General features: G+C 40.4%; 2 protein-coding genes across 2 annotated transcripts; one reads left to right on the top strand and one right to left on the bottom strand.

Annotated features, from left to right (window-relative positions):
- Positions 1 to 10,203: 10,203 nt before the first annotated feature.
- Positions 10,204 to 18,382, bottom strand: Lyz (lysozyme). Its single transcript, XM_046430721.2, has 4 exons — positions 18,211 to 18,382; positions 16,606 to 16,770; positions 14,917 to 14,995; positions 10,204 to 11,040 (listed from the first exon to the last, which is right to left on the bottom strand). Exons 1-4 carry the CDS (start codon positions 18,344 to 18,346, stop codon positions 10,974 to 10,976), a joined length of 447 nt encoding a protein of 148 aa, XP_046286677.1. The 5' UTR covers positions 18,347 to 18,382; the 3' UTR covers positions 10,204 to 10,973.
- LOC124083956 (porimin) lies at positions 11,457 to 12,749 on the top strand. Its single transcript, XM_046430720.2, has one exon. It carries the CDS (start codon positions 11,593 to 11,595, stop codon positions 12,184 to 12,186), a length of 594 nt encoding a protein of 197 aa, XP_046286676.1. The 5' UTR covers positions 11,457 to 11,592; the 3' UTR covers positions 12,187 to 12,749.
- Positions 18,383 to 25,362: the final 6,980 nt, after the last annotated feature.

The raw sequence follows: 25,362 nt of genomic DNA, 5'->3' as shown, positions 1-25,362 counted from the left end.
AAACCTCCCTTAACAATAAGTCCATCAGACCAGAAAAGGTCAAGGCATTCCCATGGGATACATATGTCTCAGATGGACAAGCAGGAACAGAAAAACCGCAAGTTCGCCATGGCCTTGTGAGCTGGCCACACTGGCATGCAGAACAAACTAGTGGAGGTAGGGCTCCAGGGGCCAGGGTGGACCTGTTGCCAACAAGTCCCCCTCTTTTGTTTTTTGCATGCCAGTGGGAATCAAGTAGCCCCTGTCTTAGGTCGTTCACAGCCCTTGCGATGCTTACCCGTCTCTGGGAAGGCCCCGATTCCCTGGCTTAGGTCGCACAGCAAGCGTGAAAGTTGCCCGTCACTGGGTACTACAAGATCAGCTCAAGGTGTTATGACCTATCAAGACATTATTGCGGTAAACGCTTAACCGTCTCCACCTACGGGACCCATGACCGTCACCGCCGAATGGCAGATGTGATTGGACCGAGAGATTAGACAGCAAAGATCCTAGTACAGGAAAGCAAGAGGGAGAGGTATGCATAGAGAAAAGATATGGCAGGAGTTCTTCTTTTAAGGAGGACACTCATCTTCGGATCGGTCTGAAGTATATCTCAGAGGGGCGATCATCCATCTTCAAGCGTTGATAGTGAACCTGTATTGGCTTAGAGGCTAAGATATTAATTTGATCCTTAATGAATTGTACTATCTTATTTACAATGCAGGGTCCTATTGCCACTACTAGAAGGAGGCCTAACAATGGTCCCAATAAGGGAAGAAGATAAGGCAAAAATCCATTAAGTCCAGTCCAGAGAGGGTTCTCAAATAATTCCCTCCTCCTTTTTTCTAGGTCTTCTTGGAGTTGTTTAATTTTTGTGCGAACTATGCCAGATTTGTTAGCATAAAAACAGCACCTCTCCCCAAGGGCTAAACAAATTCCCCCTTGATTGGCAGTAAGCAAGTCTAAACCCCGCCTGTTCTGAAGAACTACTTCTGCTGGGGAGTCTATCTGGTCTTGTAAGTCTTTAATGGTTCCCGATAGGGTTTGCACATCATCTAGGATGATGTAGGATTGGAACTGTTAAGTAAAGAAAAGGTAGTTTCTAGGATATCTAATGTATTGGCATCTAAATCAGGAAGCTGGGATTTGGGCAATATCAAGGGGTGGTATGTAGGCTTAGGGATCTCTGGCTTTAAAAGCTTAATCACCTGAAGGTGTTTGATAGCATCAGTGGGTCCCCCTCCATCAGAGATTCCGATGGGGGCCTGCATGGGCCAGCAGGAAGGTTTACCCACGACGCCCTCACATCCCACCTCCGTTAACTGAGTCGTGATGCCTTCCCCTCCCCGGTCACCAAGAAAAGGAATATAATTATAAGTGGTCCCCCATTCTCCACGGGTGTTAGTTAGGATGGCCTCAAAATACTGTTTTCCTTGATTATTAACACAAATTGAGGCCGATGTATAACAGGAGATGTGCATTGCCGGGGTGTAATGACAAGTGGCGGGACAGCTTCCAAGAGTCTCGGTCGGATTAGGGACAACAAGTCCGGGCTTATTAACACATACCCATTTTGGTTGCTTAAATCCTCCGATGTTTTCATTGAGTTCAGCCGCCATATAGGCTACTTTAGTCCCACAATCAATGCTCTGGATATAACCAGAGGGGGCCGAGTGCCGGGGCCCTCCCTTACACTCACAAGGGGCTCCAAAAAGATATTCATGAATATTTCCAGGTGGGGGGTCAAGCCCTCCTTCAGCAAACCTGTCCAGAAGGAATGCCACAAGTGGGGTCCAGCTCATGAGGTGTGCCTCGGCACTCACTTGAAGGGGTGAGAACAACAGCGGCAGGATCAGCCATCTTGGGAACTTCATTTTGTCTTGAATTTTCATTCACCGGTTTGGTGCAGCGCTCCGGGATCCAAATGGGCTTCTCAGTTCCTGGGGGAAAAACACATACAGCTCCCCTCACTCTAGCTAAGAGTGGAGCCGGGGGTTGCCACTTTCCGGTGGATAAATCTTTCCACCTTATTTGAGCATCTTGTACAGTGGGAGGGGAAAAGTGGCATTGTGCAGCCGTGCGCCCTCCAGTGTCAGTGAGTAAAAAATTTAAAGTAAATAGGGTTATGCTTAGAAGTGCTTGTGGTCCCTGACAATTCCGGTATATCTCCCCCTCTTTTGTTTTTTGTAAATAAGTTTTTAAATGTTGATGGGCTTGTTCCACGATAGCTTGTCCCTGTGGATTATAAGGGATTCCAGTCTTATGATTAATTTCCCATTGGGTGCAAAACTGTTGAACTGCCTGGCTTACATATGCGGGACCATTATCGGTTTTGAGGCATCGTGGGGTGCCCATGGAGGAAAAGGCTTTTAGAAGATGACTGATTACATCCTTAGCCTTCTCTCCAGTATGTAAGGTGGCAAAAATGAAGCCAGAATATGTGTCAGTGGAAACATGTATAAAGGAGAGCTTACCAAAGCTAGGGAAGTGTGTAACATCAGTTTGCCAGACATCATTAGGTTGTAGTCCTCTTGGATTAACCCCAAGGGAAGGAGAATGAATAAATGGTGCACAGGTTGGACATAATGAGACAATCTGTAAAGCTTGGTCTCGTGAACATCCTGTGTGGAAGCGTAAAGACTGTGCATTTAAATGAAATTTGTTATGGAATTGTAAGGCCTTATCATATTCGGTCGTCACACAGGAAAGGCCAACAGCATGAGTAGCAGCGTCTGCTTTTGCGTTGCCCTCTGACAAAGGTCCAGGGAGCCCTGAATGGCTTCGGATGTGGCCAATGTATAGAGGATCTCGTCTAGCCCAAATGAGGAGCTGAACTACCTGTAGTTGTTCTGTGATGGTGGATTGCTTTCCAATATATGATGCTGTTTCTATGACTAGAGCCAGATTGGCTACATACAAGCTGTCAGTATATACATTAAGAGGAATAGAACTATAGACTTTGAGAGCTATGATTAAAGCTTCAACTTCCGCCTTTTGGGCCGACTGACCTGACACAGGTTGTCGGAGAATTTGAGATCCATCAAAAACGACGGCAAATCCATTTTTGGCCCCATCTGTATATACAGTTTGGGCCTTTGGAATAGGTTCCCTTTTCATAATCTTTGGGAAGATAATGGGACACCTTTTAAAGCTCTCCAAAAGTCTATGTTTAGGGAAGTGATTATCAATCTGACCCTTGAAGCTGCACAGGAAAAGACACCAAAGGTCATGTTCTTGTTGTAACTTGTGTACCATATCTTGAGTGTAAGGTTGAATAAGTATGTCAAAGGTTTTTCCAAACAATGCATCACCCAAATATTTAGCCTTCCAAATTAAGTTAATAACTAGCTCATAAAAGGGAGTCAATACCCGGGGGTTAGAAGCCGGCAAGTGGACCCAATAAATGGGACCCGTTTGCCAGAACACTCCTGTGGGAGTAATTTTAGAAGGTAGAACTATAAATGACAAGGGCAGAGAATAATCTATCTGCGTAATCTGCATGTCCTGCAGAGCCTCTTCTATTAGCCTCAGTGCTCGTAAGGCTTCTGGTGTAGGTACTCTACACGATGTAGGAGAAGGATCTCCTCGCAAGAGGTCATACAGGGGTTTGAGCTCTCCAGTTGGAATATGAAAGGACGGGCGCAGCCACTGTATTTCTCCGAGGAATGTCTGCCACTGATGTAAAGTTTTGAGCTGATTTATCTGGAACTGGGGTCTCTGGGGAAAGATTCCTATGTTATTAATGATGTATCCCAAATAATTGTAAGGGTGTTGAAACTGCACCTTTTCGGGTGCTATGACCAGCCCTGCCCCTTTTAGAAGGGATTGGAGGACTTCATAAGATTGAAGAAGCCTTTCTTTCTAGGGCCCTGCCAGTAAGATGTCATCCATATAATGAATGAGGTAGAGCTGTGGGAACTGCTGTCAAAAGGGTCGCAAAACCTCAGCTACAAAATATTGGCACATTGTAGGACTATTAGTCATCCCTTGAGGTAGGACGGTCCATTCATACCGTTGGTAAGGTTCCCTAAAGTTTGTGGAAGGCAAGGAAAAAGCGAAACGCTTTCGGTCTCGTGGGTCTAAGGGGATAGAGAAGAAACAATCTTTTAAATCTATAACAATAAGATGCCAATCCTTTGGGATCGCAGTAGGAAAGGGTAGCCCTGGTTGTAAGGGTCCCATGGGTTGCATAGTTTTATTAATAGCTCGTAGGTCCTGAAGAAGTCTCCACTTCCCAGACCCCTTTTGTATAACAAAAATAGGGGTATTCCAAGGGGAGGTAGAGGGCACCACATGTCCTAACTCAAGCTGGTCTTGAACTAATAGGGAAGCGGCCTGTAATTTGTCCTTAGTTAGGGGCCACTGTTCTACCCACACAGGGTCATCTGATAACCAAGTAATGGACAGTGGAGGTGGCCGCACTTCAGTGGCCCCTAGGATAAATTTCCCAGTCCTCTCCGGTCTCTTCCCCGCCGGGTAACCTGTTCTGCTGGATCCACGGGTGATATTCTGCCCTCATGTCTCTTTCCTAGTCCCCTTCCAGGGATCCACCCCATGTCTAGCATTGCATCATTAACAAAGTCATTATTTCCTTTCAAAGTCTGGGTAGTGAGAATAGCCCCCATTTGATGAAGCAAGTCCCTCCCCCAAAGGTTCGTGGGGAGTCCAGTCACTACATAAGGCTGGAAATGGCCACTATGTCCTTTGCCATCTCTCCATTTTAAAAAGGAAGCACTTCTTTTTGGTCGGGTTTGTCCTATCCCCTGTAATATGGCCGAGGGACTCTGGAGGGGCCAGGCAGGTGGCCATTGTTTTTCAGAAATGACAGAGACATCCGTCCCCGTATCTAGTATTCCCTTGAAAGCCTTGTCCTGTATCTCAATGGTCAAGTTGGGACGTGAATCCAAATGAGCTACCCAAAAGGCCTGGGGAGTTCCAGTGGAGCCAAAGCTGCCATCTCCCCAGGACCCACGGAGGGTGTGCCCAGGAATGGAAACTAAAGGTAGCAGCAGCAATTGAGCTATACGCTCCCCGGGGGGAAGAATAACAATTCCTTGGGTAGCTTCTACTACTATCTTTATTTCTCCCTGATAATCAGCATCAACAACCCCCGTAAGAATCTTCAAGCCCCACTGAGTTGCGCTACCTCGTCCCAACACTAGTCCCACCGTCCTCTCTGGCAGGGGTCCAAAAACCCCAGTAGGCAGAGTCTGAGGTCCCATTTGGGGAGTTAATACCGCTCGGGAGGTGGAACTGAGGTCCAGTCCTGCGCTTCCTGGTGTTCCCCTGGGGAGTTCCCAGATAGAAAGCGGTTGGTCAGTGGGAGGTGGCGGAGACGCCCACTCCCTGGGGCACTGTTCTGTCCCTGCACTGCCCCGTACACTTTGGCTTCCGGGGCCCAGGGCGGGCCCCTGCTCCCATTTCCCGACGGTATTGGGTTACCCTGGATGTCAAATTTTGACCTGCACTCACTGCTCCAATGATTTCCTTTATGACATCTAGGACAAATTCCAGGCATCCCTCTGCCAGCACCCTCGCTCCTTTCCAGGCAGTTTCTCCTTATATGTCCCTCTTTCCCACACTTAAAACACCCCTTAGAGCTGGTTCCCCTGTTATCAGATTTTTGCATTCCAGTCTTAAGGGCAGCAGCCAAAACCTGACCAGTAATATGAGGCCCATCTATATCTTTGCATGCTCGAATCATGTCATCTATACTTTTGGCCCGGGAGGACTTAATAGCATTTTGGCAGTAAGTGTTAGCGTTTTCATATGCCAGTTGTCTAATAAGTGGCATAGCCTGTTCCAGATTAGGGAATATTTTTCCAGCAGCCTGCATTAGGCAGGCTATAAAGTCCGAATAAGGTTCAGAGGGTCCTTGAGAGATCTTGGAAATTTTTGCTTCAGTCTTAGAAACGGGCAGGGCTTTCCAGGCATGGACTGCAGCTGAGGCTATTTGAGCATAAACACCTGGGTCGTAATTAATTTGTTGGCCTATGGTGGCATATTGCCCAGTTCCTGTCAACATTTCAGCATTTCGCCGTTGATGGCCCGCATTCAGGTTAATCTGAGCCAGCTCGCGGCACCTTTCATGATATTCACTTTTCCACAATAAGGAATCCCCTCCAGATAACACAGCCCTGCAAAGTTGCTGCCAATCATTAGGTATCAGTTGACTGGCTGAGAAAGACTCGAAGAGGGTCAATGTGAAAGGGGCATGAGGTCCATAGTTAATGACCGCCTCCTTAAGCTGTTTTATGTCCTTGAAGGCTAGGGGGACATGGGCTCTGGCCGGCTGTCCATCAGCATCGGCGTTTTCAATCATTGGAAAAACTTGAGCCGCTCTAGAACCCCAGTGGACCCCCGCCCGTCTAGTAGGGGCGTCCTCATTCCAATCAGGATTATAGGGAGGAGGTGCGGCAATTGAGGGGGCCCTAGGCACCCTCACATTTGCCCTTTTAAGGCGATGTTCTAGTTCCTCTATCTCCCTTTCTAATCCCTCCTCTTCCTCAGAGAGAGAACTGAGGTCCTCAGGATCCTTTTTGGGCTTAGAAATCTGGAGGCGTTTCTTACTCCCTGAGCCCGAGTCCTCAAGAGGACCCTCATCCTTTAAGGATTCTGCCATTTGCTCCTCCTGCACCTGATTAAGGGCCTGTTCACATTCAGCAAGCTGATCCTTGATCTTTACTTTATCTGTTAATAAAGCATCCTTTACCAACCTCCATAAGGAAAAGGTGGCAACTGGGACACTGTCTGAGCCCCGGTCCCTCAATAATTTCTGAAGGTCATGTCTCACCAGGTCCCAGTCACTATTATTAAGAAATCCTCCTGTCAGAAACCAAGGACAAGCCTGGGCAATAATTTCAACGAATTCGGTTGCAGTCTTAGTTTTTATTCCTGTTCCTTGTGTATTTAACAGCTCTTTCAGTTCGTTGGCCAGACGAACCTTCGCTGTTGCGTTACCCATGGTACGTACCCTGTCTCTTTAAATTATCTTTAAACCAATCCTCCCCCTTCTTTCTTAGAAGGTGAGCCCCGTCCGCTTACCCCTGCTTTCCGGATCTCGGTGGGAACCTCCAATTGCCGCGTCCGGCCAAGGGAGCCGAGTCTGGCGAGGGACGGCGAGGTTAAAAGACACACAGGACACCAAGGTTCTTCATCCAGGAGTCAATAATCTTTATTGCTAACACACCTTTTTTTATACCCCAAGCAGCAGAAGTGGAAAACTACCCAAAAGCAGGAGGGAGGGGGGAGAAATTTAGTTTCAACATCTATTATTGTCAGGTACCGAAACCTCCCTTAACAATAAGTCCATCAGACCAGAAAAGGTCAAGGCATTCCCGTGGGATACATATGTCTCAGACGGACAAGCAGGAACAGAAAAACCGCAAGTTCGCCATGGCCTTGTGAGCTGGCCACACTGGCATGCAGAACAAACTAGTGGAGGTAGGGCTCCAGGGGCCAGGGTGGATCTGTTGCCAACAGTGGTGTTTGAGTAACATTCATTTTGATCGAACTGTTTTGTGTGCTTTAACTATTTTGTATTGATTTTTTTTACTTAAATTATTTTATGTACACTTTTCCACAAAACAGACATGATGCATGTATCTGTCATCTTAAATGGTTTATAGCATGATGACATGTTGCTCATCAGTTTCCTTCTCTGTTTTTTGTTAACCTGTAAGTCCTATATTGGTAGAAATCAATGTTTTGCTGTCATAAATAAGATTCATGTGAACTTTCCCAACTCTCATAATGCCTTGTCTCCCATTTCCATGTTAGAGGTCATTTGTAAAGCAATAGGCCTTACTCAAACCTCAAACCCATAAAGGGGAAATTGTAACTAAGCACAGTCAATTTGATAACCAAGTTGGATAATAAATGACTAATGAGCAGAGGCATGTACAGTGCAGGTTCACTGGACAAAGGGATGATTCATGTCCCAGGAAGGACAGAGCAGAACTGTGGGAGATTTCATCACTCTACTCCATATGGCCTGCAACCAAAACTTATCAATTGTTTACTTCTGGAACTTTCCCCTTAATATTTTTAGCTCACAGATGACCATGGATAACTGAAACAATGGAGAGTGAATTACTGGACAATGGGGGACTACTGTATATGAATAAGGAAAATTTGTAGTGTATCAAATGTTTATTGGTTTGAACACTGGAGTACTCACAATTTACAAATGAAATAGCAGGGAAAGAGTGGGAAAGAGGAACTGAGAAGGAGCAACCTGTGAAGTGGGATGTAAGCAAGAAGGTGAGAGAGAAAAAGCTTCTGGTGATATGTGTTGGGTAAGTGTCTGAGGACTAGGATTTTAGGAGAGCCACCAAGATGGTGAAGGTCTGGGTGGACTGTGATGTTCAGTTCTCTGTTATGTGTCCCTGGAGGTTACACAGTCCTTTGAGGGAGACCTACAAAGCCTATGCTGGTAACTAACAGCTGGGAAGGGAAGGGAATAATTTTGAACCCAGGAGTCTATTCTGCCCTAGGAAGGAGTCCCTGAGGGCCACCGTAGCCTTAAAGGCTGTGGTGGGGTGTTTTCCTCCCCGCAGGTGGGCAAAGAGGTTTGCCGGACAATCAACGGCCAAATCCTCCTGACACCACCTTTGGGTTTAGGACTCCAGGAAGGGGAAACTCACCAATCGAAGGTCGGTGGTGGATGGAGTTCTGGCAGTCGAGAAAATGGGTTCAGGCCTGGGTTCAGGCCATCTGGTGAGTGGCACTTCCGAAGGAAGGGGGACCCAAAAGTGGGTTTTAACCCTCTCCCGGGTTTCGGCACCAATGAAAGGAAAGTGACCACAACACTCAGAGCAACCAAAAGATCTTTATTGAAGCAGTGCAACAAAGAGAAAAGAAAGAAGGAAAGAAAGAGAGAGAAAAGAGAAGAGATGAACAGGGAGAGAGCAAGAGCAAGAGAGAGACAGAGAGCGCGCGTAAGAAAGATAAAGAGCAAGAGAGAGAGAGCAAGAGAGAAAGAGCAAGAGAGAGAGAGAAAGAGCAAGAGAGAGAGCAAGAGTGAAAGAGCAAGAGAGAGGGGGGCCTGGCAGGAGGGAGTTTTTATAGCCCAAATCTAATGGGGCCTCTGGGTCTGCAAGCTGCCTTGTTGGCCAAAGGGGGGGTTAAGTGTTCAGCTTTAAGCAGGGTTGAATGTTCAGACTTGAGGCAAACAGGTGATAAAGGACCAGATAGAGGGGGGTTTGAGTGCATGGGCTATCTTGCAGCCAACATCTGTTCAGCCTGCCCTGCAGACAACACAGTTCAGCCTGCTCTGCACCCAACAATATGAAGTGGGTCACTTAGCTAAATGCTGATGAGAGATCAAGTAGGAAGAGCAGAGAGCAGATGATCACTGGAATTGCACCCAGGAGTCATGAGAGAAGTCCTAGGGCAGCAGGCTGAGTGAGACAGAAGCCAGACTGGAAAGAGCTGAAGACAGAGGTGGGGCTACGCTTCTCCCCTAGAAGTCTTGCCATAGAGACAGCAGAGTCATGATGAGGTTGTACTTGGAGGGTGGTGTAGGGTCAGTGGAATGTTCTTTGTGGGATGGGAGGATGCTGAGGCCCTTTGCACAATAATGGAGGTGATGGAGCAGAGAGGGAGAAACTCAGCTTAGCTTGGAATATCTGTCGCTAGAGATAGGACAGAGGCTGCATGTGGAGATGCTGCCTTTGCCAGGAGCAAAGGCCCTTCATCCCAGAAACAGTGGGGAGGGGCGGGGGGAGGAAGGGTCAGTGAGGGGAAGGTGTGACTGCTGCTTTGTGACAGGGGGAGAACCTTGTATTGCTTCTTTGAAATGGCTTTTTTTTTAAAAAAAAATGGTATATATAAGCAAAGATTATCTGCTAAGAGCAGAGGATGGTGGAAGATTAGTGGGCAGAGAGGGTATCAGATATGTGTGTTGGGGCTCTCAACAAAGAATGGAAGAAGTGAAATAATCATAGTCATTTTAGAGAGGGAGACAACACCACAGAAGGAATCCAGAGAAGTGACTTGGATGGCCATGCTGACTTGAGGCACATATGAGATTCATGGTTATGAATTTAAAGTGAGATTTATTAGCATACTTGTTCTTTGTAGAATTTGTGGATTTTCCTCCAGCAATAGCCAGCTATTTAAGTGCAGGTGAGAATATAGAAGAAATTTAAGTCTTTTATCTTTTCAAATATGTGTAATTTTTTTCTTGAGACACTACATAGGTCTAAACAAAGACACACAAGGAAGAAATGCAACCATTTAATGATAACATTTGTAATTTTTACATATGCATAATTTCACTCCTGTGGTTAATTTAGTAATGCAAGCAATAAAATTGGGGAACAGCAATAGCCCATTTAATCCCTCATAATGTTTCTACAGTCAGCAAGATGCACCTAAGTGCCCTTTAAAAAAGATTGATATATAAATTGTGAGTCTCTTTGCTGTATAAATGCAATATTTCAAGAAAATACTTAAACAAAAGGCCATAAACTTTGTGCGAACAAAATTCTTAATTCAGTCAGTATCCATCTAAGCCATTTGGCACTCCACTCCTTTAAAAAATTTTATGCTGTCAACAGAGTGTTTATTTTTCATATTTTTGGATATAACTATGTGGATGGGAGGCATTGGATGCCTACACAGCTTGGATTTTGCCTAAGATCAATTGATTTTAAGATGGCCTTTTGTTATACTTTTATATAGTACTGGGAAATACTAGTATTTCATTAACGAAAAACTGTACTGGTGATGTATTGGATAATCAAGTTTGCAGATAAATTTTCACCAGCATTACCTTTATTAGCAAGCTGAAAATGGGGGTTCACTACCAAATTATAGACACATTAGTAAATATTATGGCTATTATGAGAAAGGTTATATTTTGCTCTTGCTACTGTAAAAATGCTATTTGTTTGAAGGGGAAACAATGGTAGTGTGAACTTTCAATTAAATACAACTCCCTTATTATGGTGAAGACAAAATGAGCTGAAGAAGGAAGGAAAATTTTGCAGTTACACTCCACAGCCCTGAATGTACTGAGAGAGGTTGCGATTTTGACAACGATTTCTCCATGCCACCCTGCAGAGAAAAGGGAAACACACAAGCAAAGGTTAAAACATATCTGCATTGTAAAGTGTACATACTCAATTCTTTTTGTGGGAGCAAAAGATCCTATCCATAAATATCATTCAGGTTACAATTAGACCCAGGTACTGCTACTGATTAAGTGGAGATGAGTATACAAGATGCTTTGCTCATCCTCAGAGGCCTCCATAGGCACAGAATGCTGAACACAAATGTTGAGCTATGTGCATGGCCCATTTCTTATTCCACAAATTGTTTCAAATATGACAAGGAGACCAACATGGGGTGCGTGCCTGTAACCATAACTGCTCAGGAGGCTGAGGCAGGAGGACTACAAGTTTAAAGCCAGCCTTAGCAATTTAGTGAGGTCCTGTCTCCAAATAAAAAATAAAAAAGGATTTCGGGGTACAGGAGGCGGCCGTGGAGTTGTGCGCGGCGGAAGGGGACGCGGGGCGCGCTCGGGTGCGCAGAAGAAACGCTTTCTCCGCTACCTCGGCTCCCGGCACGTTTGGGACCCACGAGGCCGCCGCATCCTGCTTTGGAACAATGGGACTCGGCGCGCGAGGTGTTCGGGCCGCGCTGCTCCTGGGGGTGCTGCAGGTGCTGGCGCTGCCGGGGGCCGCCGCGGACAGCTCAGCTCCGGCGGAGTCTCCCAATGTGCTTCTGCAGAACTCCAGTGCTAACTCCCTAGCAGATAGTATGCATAACAACTATACATCTGAATCTAACAGCAGCACCACTGTGAAACCATCACCAACTTCAGTTTCCTTGGCCTCAAAAAATGTGACATATGTCACCATCAAACCAGTAATGACTTCTAAAATGGCAACACCAGGGTTCTCAACAAATACGACTTCCACTACTTTAAAGTCAACATCCAAAGCAACAAGTGTTTCACAGAACGTATCCCAGATGTCAACATCTATGACAACCACAACTCAAAATAGTTTAGCGACATCATTAACAATCACAGCAACCATTCATTTTAATGAAAAATCAAAATTTGACACTGGCAGCTTTGTTGGTGGTATTGTGTTAACACTGGGCGTTTTATCTGTTCTTTACATTGGTTGCAAAATCTATTATTCAAGAAGAGGCATCCGATATAGAACAATTGATGAACATGATGCCATCATTTAAGGAAATACAAGGACCAAGGAAAGAAGAAACATTGATACAGCCCTGTTCACTTTGGTTTTACTACTTTAAAACAATGCTCTCTTGAAAATAAGAAAAAAGCATAATTGGACCACCATGCATATAATACAAAACCTGTTACATAAATGTGCATAGATTTTTTTTCATCATTGCTATAGGTAAAAAGGGCTTGGTTAGGTATTTAAATATTTGGAGCTTATAGATAATTTATACAGTGATCATACTCAATTTTAGCAAATACATAGTAAGACAAGACCTATCTCATTTTTTGTGGCATTGGTTCCATGGGACCAGTAATTGAAAGACAATATCACCAAAGGGCAGGCTGCCATCTGGGTGCACAAATAAGGAGATTGTCACAACACAAAGAACTTCAGTGCTTTTCTGGAGCTGGATATATCCTAATTACTGATGCCACACAGCAGAAATTACACAATTGAGTAAACCAGGTCTGAAACATAATTTAAGAAAGCATCAACATTTGTTTTATAGTAGTTAGTCTAGAAACAATACATACTCCCCCAAAATAAAATCTTCAACTAAAACCCTAAACACCCTATTGATGATTCATTAGAGAGCATGTATTTTTATTAATTTCTTTTTGAACTTTCAGTGTTAGTTTGATAAAATCTTTTTTTCTCTGTAATTTAGGCAAATGCAGTGTTTTAACACAATGTTTTTAAAACTCAGTTGTAAGACTAGCATTATAGGAAAAACCTAGATTATTTGCTACTGTGATAATTTTGTCACCACTGGAAATTGCTTTTATTTCATATTCACTTGATTTTATATTTAGTGACTATTTTGAAGAAATGTAGAGCTGCTTTCAAAACCTAGAAATTTTTAATAGAATGTAAAAACATCTAACTTTTAAAAAGCTCCATTTTTTCCCAAAATAATATTTAGAACCTTGTATTATCAAAACTGTAGATTAATGCTGTTTTAAACCAGGGTTTATGGGCTCTCCCCAGGCTACTAAACCTGCAGGATGAAAGTACTGCGTTTTCATACACTGTTAACTTGACTCAGATTTGGGGAAATGACATTTTTATACTTAAGTACATTGTTGGAGTAAATTCTTATTTTAATCAGGAAATTTCCTGCTTCCTTTTGGGTATTCACCTAGACTACTCCACTATTTAAGAGGAGTTACTCTCAGATGCACTATGTTAATGAAGAGGAAAAAAGCACAGTATTTTTTTTTAATTACACATTATATTTTGGAGTGTTTTTAGTTTTACAGTTTATATTCCAGCACTCAAACTCAGGGTGAACTTTTAACAAGAGTTATTTAGTCACTAAATACTAAGATAATATTTCTATCTTAGAGGGCCAAAGTAAATCACACCAATTTCTGACAGGTTAAAAATATGCTAAGATTTCTTAATGAACATGATAGGAACAAAAGATAAGGTAACTTTTGTGATCAGCTTGTGGTTTGCAGAGAATGACAATGTCAAGAATTTGGTATAAAAGGATCATGTCTACTTGCTGTGCATTTTGGCCTAATGTGGTGATATGGATAAAAACTATTCAAAATATGGATATCATTGGATCTGTGACACATGCAATATGGAGGAAATTTTATGAAACTTGTATGGTTAGATTAGTTTGAAATGTGGGCTGATGGGTAAGTTTATGTTATTACTAGGCCTTAACTGGTTGTGCAAACACTGCATTCATTTCTTTGCAACATATAGTTATGATATGCTTTATAGTGGTGAGGGCCTTTTCAGTTGAACTTGTTTTATCTCTTGCATTCTTGATATTTCAGTTACCAGCCTGAAGTTTTTCTTGAATACTTACTTCTTTAGCACTTTGAAAACAGAAAACCACTTTTTAAGTACCAAGTGTTTAAACTTTGCCTTGCAAGTTTGCTTTTTAGGTTGGGAATATTGTAGTTATGTTCTTTCTGTCTGTAAGCAGTATAATTTGTTACCTTCAAATATCAGTACTTTCAGTAAAGTTTTTTTTTTATATCTGCAGAAATTGGAAAAAATCAGTAATATAAAACAATATATTACTTTGGAACACATTTCAGTAAGCATAAATTTATCTTCTGTTTACTTACACAAATGCTTAATTTTCTTTGCATTCCTTTAAAATGTACTTATTAAATGTTTAAATATCAGGCAGAAGCCATGCTTTGATTTTAAAACTTCTCTGGATAATCCATAATAGGAATAATTCAAATAGAAAGTTGGCAGTATACAGTGATAAAATTTGTATTCTCAGAAAATTTTTTTAAAATTCCTGTTAACTTTTTTTTTTCTTTTATAATGACCAGCTTTTGGTATATCATTGTTACTGAGATCTATTTTTAGAATAAAATTTGTTCTCTATTTAAAAAAATAAAATAAAATAAAATAAAAAAGGACTGGGGCTGTGGTTAAGTGTCCCTAGTTCTATCCCTTATACAAACCTCCCACTCCCCCGCCCCTAAAAAAAAAAAAGATATGATAAAGAACTAGTATAGGGTGGAGAATATTTAAAACTCTAGAAATCCCTAAAATCCACTGAGGAGTAAACGGGCAAGACCGTGAACCAATTCAAGCAGATTGTTTCTTCTGATGGAGGTAATACATTGTGTCCCTTAGGCCCAAAAGGGCAACTTTACATTCAGAAGGACACTTAGGTCTTTGAATTTTTTCTCTCACTGCATATATGAACAGTAGGGTAAAACAGTTTCCCCTTTCAAACCTTAAAACATACCATGCTCTAATGCCTTGTGGGTCACGGACAACCCTCTTTGCGCAAGTCACGGCTTGAGAGATGTCATCTTGCAACAGAGCTGGAAGAGAGGTGGTGAGGCATGAAAAGGATGTTCTAGCAATTTCATTAGAAGTTTACCCTTATTCAGTTTTATTATGTTAGGCAGAGGAAGCAAACCAAGAAGTTCTTTTCCAAGAATTTATATATCTGTGATTGTTGTGAAAAACTTCCTTTTAATTCTTTTCCTTGTTGACATGAAATAGCACATTGTTTCTCAGTTTCTAAATTGTTGGAGGCCCTCAATTATTATCTAATATGACAAAAGGTCTTCTTTGTACACTGTGAAAAAAGACAAGCCCAGAATTTTTTACTCAGGAATTCTACCATTGATGATTTATCTCAAAGAAATAATAAGAAGTCTGGGGATATGGCTCAGTGGCAAAATGCACAAAAATGAAAAAGAATTTAAAGAGAGAGAGAGAGAGAGAGAGAGAGAGAGAGAGAGAGAGAGAGAGAGAGAGAGAGAAATATATTAAAACCTCACATGATGTGTAATCAGGAAGCTATTTATAGCAATTTATAAAAAGGAAAAGTGGAAAAAACTTATTAGTGGAATTCTCTTTACCCTTTCAAATAATAATAATAATAACATAGATTTGTATGAGTTGATATGGCAATAATTTTATGTGATGCAAATTGTAGAGCAGGATAAATTAAATTTTTATAAAAACATTTGTATCTGGCTATGTATATGTGTGATATAACTTTGATTTGATGTGTATAATTTACACGTTGATGTACATTCTGAAAGAGTATATACCAAAAGTTATCCATGGTTATAAATCTCTAGGTAGTAAGACTGCGGATGCTATTTCATCTTGCTTATATTTTCTAAATATTATTCAATGACCATAGATTATTATATAATACAGAGTAATTTTAAAGCAAATCAGATAGGTTAAAAAATATTTTAAAACTGATCTACACTTTGGAATTTTAACATTTAAAATTTTTAAAATATCAAGTCTGCAATATGTATGCACTATTATATGCACTGAAAATTGCACATGCTATTTCTATTTTCATGAGTTCAGGAGTCTAGTACTCCCATACCTTATATATGTAATGCACCTTGTGAGTTCTTTTTCTTATTAAAACATAATGTTTCATCCCAAGTACATAAATACGTAAGGTAATGTTTTAGGTGTGATAATGATTATTTAGGAATTGTATATTTTGGAGATTCAAGCTAGAGGATTTAGAAATAAAATGTCAATGTTTCTAATTCACTTTTAAAATCTCAGCAAAATCTGCATACACATACAAGTAAAATCTATGGAAAAATGTGAATAACTATTGAAAGTGCATAGTCATCTGGGTATTCATTATATGAAAACCTAGCTTTTTACATATTTAGAATATTTAATAATAAAGCATAAAACAATCAAAAAAGGACCACACAATGAAATAATCCTTAAGCTATTTTAATCGGATATATGGAATGGCAATGTTGTGGAATAGCATCAATAAGGTCATTAACAATAAATGAGCAGACACTCTACCACCGAGATGGACTTTTTCTAATTCCCTGACAAATCCTTCAAGGCTATTGCATTCACTTGAACATCTGTTCTTGTAAATATATGCAGGTAGTTCTTGAGCCATCACTCAAATATTATCTTGTCTTACCGCTGCAGGATATACCACAGGCATTAACTGCTCTTGGGGTTTTGCCATCATTACACCAGTAGCGGCTATTGATCTGGAATATCCCATAGTCAGTACTTCCGCTTCCAGGGTTGTAGTTTGTAGCTCTGGTGTTGTAACTACTCTCCCATTTGGCCAGACACACCCCTGAAAAGAAATAGTTTTTTTATAATAAATAGCAACACCAACTGATTTATATACTGTGTATCAAAACCAATTCTATGCAACTAATTGTATTTTACTAGTGATTTATTTTGTAAGTACAAGATGTGTTTAATTCATAAAATATGGTAACAGGTTAGGGTTGTTTTGTTGTTTGAGACAGGGTCTCACTGAGTTCCCAGGGTGGTCTCCTGGGCTCAAGTGATCCTCCCACCTCAGCCTCCCAAGTAGCTGGGACTACAGGTCTGAGCCACCATGCCTGCCTGCCTCAACACCTTTGTTATAGAGGGTTCCTAGGAAAATCCTTTTGTAGCACAAATCAGTTTATAAGAATGTGAAGCAAGATAAGGTATTTTAAAAAATATTTAAATTGCTGTTTTTCCATTGCTTTTACCTTGCCCTGTTCTCATGTCTCAGACAACATTGAGCCTAGAAGAGAAAATGGAGCTATTGAGAAGGTTGTACAAATTCATAGCAGATACATAGGCTGATGGGAAAATGCTTAATAGAAACAATTAAGGAATTTTCTGAGAGAGATTTTCTTGTAATACATAAAGGTGAATTGGGATGTTAGCTTTGAATCTTGAAACTAAGAATTATGGAATAGTAAAGATATTCAGTGATTTTGTTCAACCGCCCATTCATGTACTTACTTGCTCATTCATTTACAAATAGCTGTGGAAGGGAAATGTTTGAGGTCAATCTGAAAAGTACAGAGATTGGAGAATATGAAGTATGCTGTAAAGTAACTTTTCCTCATGGCACATTTTGAATGTTGTGGAAGAAATTGAAAATTAATCAACCTAGAATGAATCATGAAGCATTTCATGCTGAATTTTAGGAATCTTTATATAAATAGTGAATGGGGTGGGGAATGGGTTCCTAGGGTTTTTTGGAGAATTCAACATAATTTTATAGTATTTTGCTGTGAAACATACCCTGTCATAGCAAGGGGTTTGTTTTGTTGGCTTTTGTGGGGTTGAACCCAGGGGTGCTCTACCATTGAGTTACATCCTCAGCCTGCTGGGTTTTGGAGACAAGGTCTTGCTAAAGTCCCTAGGCTGGCCTCAAACTTGAGATACTTGACCCAGACCTCAGAGTCACTGGGAGTACATGTTTGTCACTGTGGCTGGCATGGCAGAGGAATTTAAGAAAAGAATAGAAAAAGAATTGTGTCACTCTAGGCTGAGAACCTGATTTCCAAAAAGGTCCTTCAGTGTATGTGGGGCATTGAATCTGAGGCAACTGCCCACCTAGCAGTGGGCACTAGTGGCACTAGCAGAGGACATCAGGTCCTGTTGGACTCAGAATGGTATAGAATCTTTCCCTCCCATGCCCACATCCCTTCACCTGCTATCTCTAATTCTAGAGGACCAAAATGATATTTTCAACCATTGTAAAAACAATGAGGAAGACCCAACTTACAGTTTGCCAGGCTGATTCCGCGGTAGCCATCCATTCCAAGTCTTTTTAGAGTTCTGGCCAACTCACACCTTTCATAGACCTTGCCCTGGACTATGACAGAAAGGAGAAGAAGCCCCAGAATCAGGAAAGCCTTCATGTTGACTGGGCAGTCAGACCACTAGGCTGAGCTAGGGAAGCTGGTCCCAGTATTTAACATCTTAGAACTTCCTTCTTCCTCTAGTGGTGGGGGGGCTACGCCCATGGAGCTGTGTGTTGAACAGGAACTACCTAGTGATTTATCTCTGTTTAATTTTTTTTTAATGTTTGAAGAAAGATATTGTGATGTTCTGAGAATTAATCTATAGGAAAATAATTCAGGATATTGTTTAAAGTCTTGGCTCAGGAAGAATTGGGAAAGTAGCACTGTTTCCAAAACAGGAAATTCAATTTCACTATGAATTTGAACAAGTATAAAGAAAAGATAATGACTATTTTGTACAACTTAACATCAGTTGTAGTTTTTGATTCTTATTTTTACTCAATTGTTTTGTTTGCTTTCACTATTTGTAATGATCTTTTCTACTTAAAATTTCCACAAAATGGACATGACACATGTACCTGTCACCTTAATGGTTATATAGCAGGATGCCATGTTGCTCACCCAGTTTCCTGTGGCATTTTTTATTACTATTATAAGTCATATATATATATATATATATATATATATATATATATATATATATATATATATCCTCTCTCTCTCTCTCTCTCTCTCTCTCACACACACACACACACACACACACATATTTTAAATTTAAACTTGATTGCTTTAAACTGCACATTTAATATCACAAAAAGCTCTACAATATCTGCTTTCCTAATGTTGATGATCAAGGCCTCATGGTAAGAAAATGAAAATTTTATCACATCCGTCAGCTATATTGGAAAACAATGGATAATTTACAAACAAATCTCCTTCATCCGGAACATTTTACAAAATACATACTCTGGTACACATCTGAATTCATCCTATAATTGGACTTTAAAAAGTCATTAAAGAAAAGGAAAAAAACTCTAACACTGACAAGCCTAGGAAATAATGCTGATGGCAAGGGAGAAAGAGCTTTAAATGTTGAATGCAACTTAGGTAAAGGAGATGAAGAAATTACTTGTTGAATGTATATTTAAATGTATCTGTTAGTAAGAGTTTTCTTTCTTCTTTTTTCTTTTTTGTAGTTGTTAATGGACTCATGCCTTTATTTTATTTGTTTATTTTTATGTGGTGCTAATCATTGAACCTTGTACTTCACACCTGCTAGGCAAGTGCTCTGCCACTGAGCTACAGCCCCAGCCCCAAGAGTTTTGTTTTTAATGAATTTCAATAAGGTGGACAAGTCTTTTGCCTCTTGTAGTTTCTGTCTTCACACCTGTGAAATCTTGACTAAAGAAACTGAGTCCTGGGACTGGGGATGTGGCTCAAGCGGTAGCGCGCTTGCCTGGCATGCGTGCGGCCCGGGTTCGATCCTCAGCACCACATACAAAGATGTTGTGTCAGCCGAGAACTAAAAAAAATATATATTAAAATTCTCTCTCTCTCTCTCTTAAAAAAAAAAAAAAAGAAACTGAGTCCTGGGACTCGATATTTAGGAAAAAGTATAACACTGAGGATAAGGGGAAATGACATCAGTATTTTCTTACTGTTCCTAAGATTCTAACAAATCAATCACTATTCACATTAAGGAAGAATATGAAAGATAATATGTGGGATTTCACATTGCTTATGTTTTATAAGTTAGTCACGTACAATATCTCAATGGCAAAAATAAAAATTCAACATAGACTCTCTTGAGAAACTTAAAAAAGTAAATGTTTCCCTCAATTAGTTTTTTTTTTTTTTTTGTGTGTGTGTGTGTGTGTGTGTTGGTATCTAGGATTGAATCCATGGGCAGTTAACCACTGAGCCACATCCCCAACTCTTTTAATTTTCTTAATTTGAGACACAGTCTTGCTAAGTTTTTAAATTTGAGGAATGGCATAATATATACTTTGAGGCATCGATGTTGATGATAGAAATCATTAAAATTATTTATACTGCTATTTCTACTTTTAGCATATCCTTGATGTACTCTGGGGTAACACTAAAAGTAAAAAGAATACCAAAATTAAAGTGAGAATGGAGGAGAAAAGGAAGGAGGGTGGGAGGATAATGAAATTGTCTAGTAACAACAAACATGATTTTTAAGGTTTCCTCGCAAATATTACCAGATGATATATTTTAGCTCAATGGCATTGGGCTACTGGAAGTGACCAGAAAAATGAGTAGAGTGTCCTAATGGGTCCCTGTTAGGTTTTCAACTGAACTGTGATTTGAACGGCCCACTAATGAAGGGCTGATGACACAGCCTGGCTTGGTAAGGCTGGCTGTGGGGGGCTTACTGCCTGTTCTTCTCTCTTTCTTTCAAAATTTCTCTTGAATGGAACTGGAGACTCTCATGCTAAGTGAAATAAGCCAAAAATCAAAGGCCTAATGTTCTCTCTGATATCTCTGATATGTGGATGTGACTGAAAATGAGGGGTGGTGGCAGGGGGTGGGGTGATGCTCACCTGTCTTGACAGGAGGGAATGGAGGGAGGGGAGGGGGGATGGGAATGGGAAAGACAGTAGAATGTACTGGACATAACTTTCCTATGTTCACATCTGAATAAACGACCAGTGTAATTTCACATCATGTAAAACCACACGAGTGTGGAGTTATACTCCATGCATGTATGATATGTCAAAATACATTCTACTGTCATGTATAACTAAAAGAATAAATTAAAAAAAAAATTTAAAAAGACCTCTTTTGTAGCTCTAAGAACCTCTAACAATCAGCAGTACAAAAAACTCATCAGATTACAAAGATTAACAAAAGAATAATTCTGCAAATGGCTTAATCATGAGCCCGTTATCAATCAATCTTTTTCGAGACAGGTAGTATGCACCTTAGAATAAATAAAACTACTGTTCTCCTGTATATTTTAAATGTTTCCTGTAGGAAAATATTTCCTGATCCGAAGGGTTTTTGAAAAATCTCCGCTAAAAGATATCCCTTATTGTCCATCTAAAATCGCCCCTTCTCTTAGTCTTGTATCTGATACTGTTGAAGACTACCCAGCAGTAAGAGTAGGCAAAAGTTTCAGAAGCATTTTGGAAGAGACACATTGAGTTTATTTACTTGGAAAGAAAGATTTTATTCTAAGGTGTCTCTATTTTTTCATTGAGACATATTCTCAAAACAAATCTTCTCTAAAATACTTAAGTACTCAGGATAGAACACATTGACATTGAAAGTTACAAAGCCTAAGGAAACCAAGCACAAGTCAATAAAACTACAACTCAGCATTCCAACATTTCCACATGGTATCTTCACTATGAAATGCAAAAAGACTAGTAATGTTTGAGTGAAATGATCTCTAATCTGTAAATTACACACATGTGACCAAGTAGAAGACTATGGGATAGAAGTACAGAGAGCTGCACCCAAAGCAGTCCTAGGACTGCTTGTCTAAGCTTAAAAATTTAATTAACCATCATTTGGGTGGAGGCTGAGGATGAGAGATGGGTATAGGGTATAGATTAGGCTCTACATGAATCCACCCCTCCCCCCAAAAAAAAACCCCACAAAGAAAATCCAAAACAAGAAACTTCTAATTTAAATATTTTAAACAGACTGTTTTCAATGCTTATTTGATACTGGAAATGTGGTAAGCTACCATAAAATATTTCTCTTTATAACAAAAATTCCATATATTAAGGATTTAAACAATTGGGGAGGGGGGAAATCTAGAAATATTTTCATTTTATTTTTTGACTGAGCATTAAACCTTCTAAAAAAGTTTCCAAAATCTTAACAAGTATCACATTCTATAGTGAAAGGCTTGGGTTTTTCCACACAGTGTTCATCTCCACATATAGCCAGTTTCATCTCCTCTGTGAGATGGACCACTTCTTTGATCATGAGAAAACCTGTGACCCTCATCATTACTCAGTAGTCTACATGACTGTAATGTCTACTTAGCTTCCTTCACCAGGTTTGTCTAGCAGTGATGGTTCCTGTGGCACAACACTAACTACCAAGCCACCATTGAGGTGACTTAGAGGAGGTATGGTTCTCCTGGAAGTCTTTCATAATCATAGGGTCTCTCAGAGCACATTCCATCCTTCTCTGAGCCACCTGTCTGGGTTGCTGGGAGATGAGTAAAGATAGTACTCTGCTCACCACCACTATCCCATGCTTTATATTATCAAAAATCAGTGATTCCCTATGTTAAATAAGGCTCATGGAACAACTTTCCTATATCTCCACTTCCACAATGCTTTGCCTCCTGTTCCATGTTAGAACATAAGAGGTCACTTATAAAGCAATAGGACTTTACCACTGAAACCTACAGAAACACATTTATCCAACCAAGTGCTGCCTTCAGAGATAATTACATCAGGAGGCTCTGCACACTCTTAGAATATGAACAAACACTACCTGAACTCAGAAAGAACTGTGCTCTGGATCTGCCTAGGAAGAAAAGATTCTGAGCCACATCAAGGTTATCACCTTGTGGTTACCCTTATTTTGCATGAGTGAAAGTTTCTTTCTGCTTGACCTTTAATGGTTACTAGCTTTGGCTGTGAATGAGTGTTTAAGAATCCCGTTCAAAAATAAAAAAAATAATCAAATTGTTCAGACAAGGCCTACCTTTGAGTGTTTAATAATAAAGAGTGAGACAGATTTGGGGGAACCTAAGAAAATGAAAATGGTTCAAAGAGATAGTCTCTGGTCCCCTTTGTATCCTTTCTCACTCACTTGAGAATACCCAGCTATGGGCTGGGGATGTGGCCCAGTGGTAGGGCACTTGCCTAGCACTGTGAGAGGCCCTGGGTTCAGTCCCCAGTACTGGAAAAAACAAAACAGAACATCCATTATTATCTTGGTTTAAGCCTTCTGCTGATGAGATTAATTTTCCATTTTTTAAAAAATTTTAAACTCTTTGGTTTTTTTAATATTTATTTTTTAGTTATAGGCAAACACAATATCTTTATTTTTTATTTTTATGTGGTGCTGATTGAACCCAGTGCCTCACACATGGTTGGTGAGCGCTCTACCTCTGAGTCACAATCCCCACCCTAATTTTCTTTCAAGTGTTTGAACAATTATGGACTTACATGTTTTAGGGATAGAATAAGCAAATATTTGCTTGCCACCAAGAGCCAAACTGATAGCCAAGATACCCTGCCTGATATATTGTGACTACTTCAAAGGGAAGAAGTGTTTACACCCCTATGCCCCAGGTCTTTTTATTTTTTATGTCAGGGAGCACTCTTTGACTGAGCTATATCCACACTTCTTTAGCTGGGACGGGAGTTAAGGGAAATGATAACATTCAATTAATACTGTTATTATTTCAATTGAAATAATGAGCAAGCTATTTAAAAATAAAAGAGCAAGTAGGTAAGATGGGGGCAGAGAATTTTTCCCCAGAAGTTCTGTGTATTCTGCATGTTTTATTTGATGAAATATGAGTCTCTTGTCTTTTCAGAAAAGATGTCATTAGATCCCAGACAATTTTGTCCTATTCCAATAGATAATAATTTATTAATTACTCAAATTCACAATTTTTGTCTTCTTTTTCCCATATTGAGAAAAAATAATTAATTATGGTGAATGTTGGGGACTTCGGGACTGGGGACTGGGAAATAGGAGATGAGGAAAGATCTCACAGACTTTGACTATTCCCCAAAACTAAGTCATCTTTAAAGCAAATCTTTGCCACAATTTATGATATTGTTAGAATGTTCAATGGGATAGCACCATCTCACATTTCTTGCACATCCCATGAAAATATCACCCAAAGAAGATTTAAAAGGCACAAGTCAACAAAGGCCATGAAAAGCAGAAGCGATGACGATGAGAAATGTAGTACAATTTTATAATCCAGAGGGTGAAGGGCAATTTAGGATAATGGGTCTAGCTGACACTTGAGTGCCTGTAGAGGGGGACATCAATACAAAGCAAGGTGACTGTTTTCCTAGAACTGGGGAAAGACTAAGGCAACTCTGAGGCAGCAGTGTATGGCAGGGCTATGAACAGGAAGACTGGTTGTCAGTCCATGTGGAGCAGTTCAACTCTCAGTGTTCTCCTTCAGGCCAGGACCAGAGCTGGCTCTTCCTTTTCAGCCTGAGGGGAAGAAGGATGGGAAGATCAGGGAGGAAAGTAAGACCCTCTCTGCGTGTGTGTGTCTCTCTCTTTTATTGTGGTACTAGCGATCAAACCCAGGCCTGCTAGCCAAGCTGCTTTACCACTGAGGTATTGTGCTCACCAGCCCAATTCAATGCTTTTAAAGTGGAAAAACTATCCTTTTTGAAGTTATAATTTGTTGAGGAGATATTAATACAATAGTTGTCCCTTATTCCTAATGGATATATTCCAAAACCCCAGGTGGCTATCTGAAACCACAGGCAGTACAGAACCCTGTACATACTATGTTTTTTATTTTATTGACAACCAATGACAAAGTTTAATTAGTAAATTAAAAATATATGAATTAGACACAGTAGATTAACAATAACTAAAACTTAAATAGAACAATTACTGTATTAAGTAAAATAAGGAGTACTTGAACATAAGCACTTTGATACTCTCACAGCTAATCTGTTAGCTGAGTTGCCTACTAAATGAGTAATGATCAAGATGTAATATAGGGTGGGTGTACCAAAAAAATGACTTATGCTTCAGGCAGACAGAGCAGGGCAGTGGGAGATTTCATCACACTACTCCGTATGGCATGCAATTCAAAATGTATTAATTGTTTCATTCTGGAACTTTCACTTAATATTTCTGGGTCACAGTTGACCATGAAACAATGGAGACCGAAATCGTGGACAAGAGGGGACACCATAAATAAATAAGTAAAATTTTTTGCATATCAAATGGTTATAGGCTTGAGCCCTGGGACATTCACACATTCAGTAATGGAATAGCAGAGGGCCTGTGGCTCAATGGTAGAGCCCTTGATTAGCACGTGGGAAACATGGAGTTTGATCCTCAGCACCACATAAAAATAATTAAAGGTATTGTGTCCCTCTACAACTAAAAATATTAAAAAGGAATGAAATAGCAGAGAGAGAGAGAGTAGAAAA

This window comes from Marmota monax, unplaced genomic scaffold (assembly GCF_021218885.2).
Source record: "Marmota monax isolate L192 unplaced genomic scaffold, Marmota_monax_Labrador192_F-V1.1 WCK01_AAM20220418_F8-fsc00056, whole genome shotgun sequence".
In the NCBI taxonomy this organism is placed as follows: Eukaryota; Metazoa; Chordata; class Mammalia; order Rodentia; family Sciuridae; genus Marmota; species Marmota monax.
The sequence above is the reverse complement of the archived record's forward strand: the minus strand, read 5'-3'. Positions and strand labels throughout refer to the sequence as shown.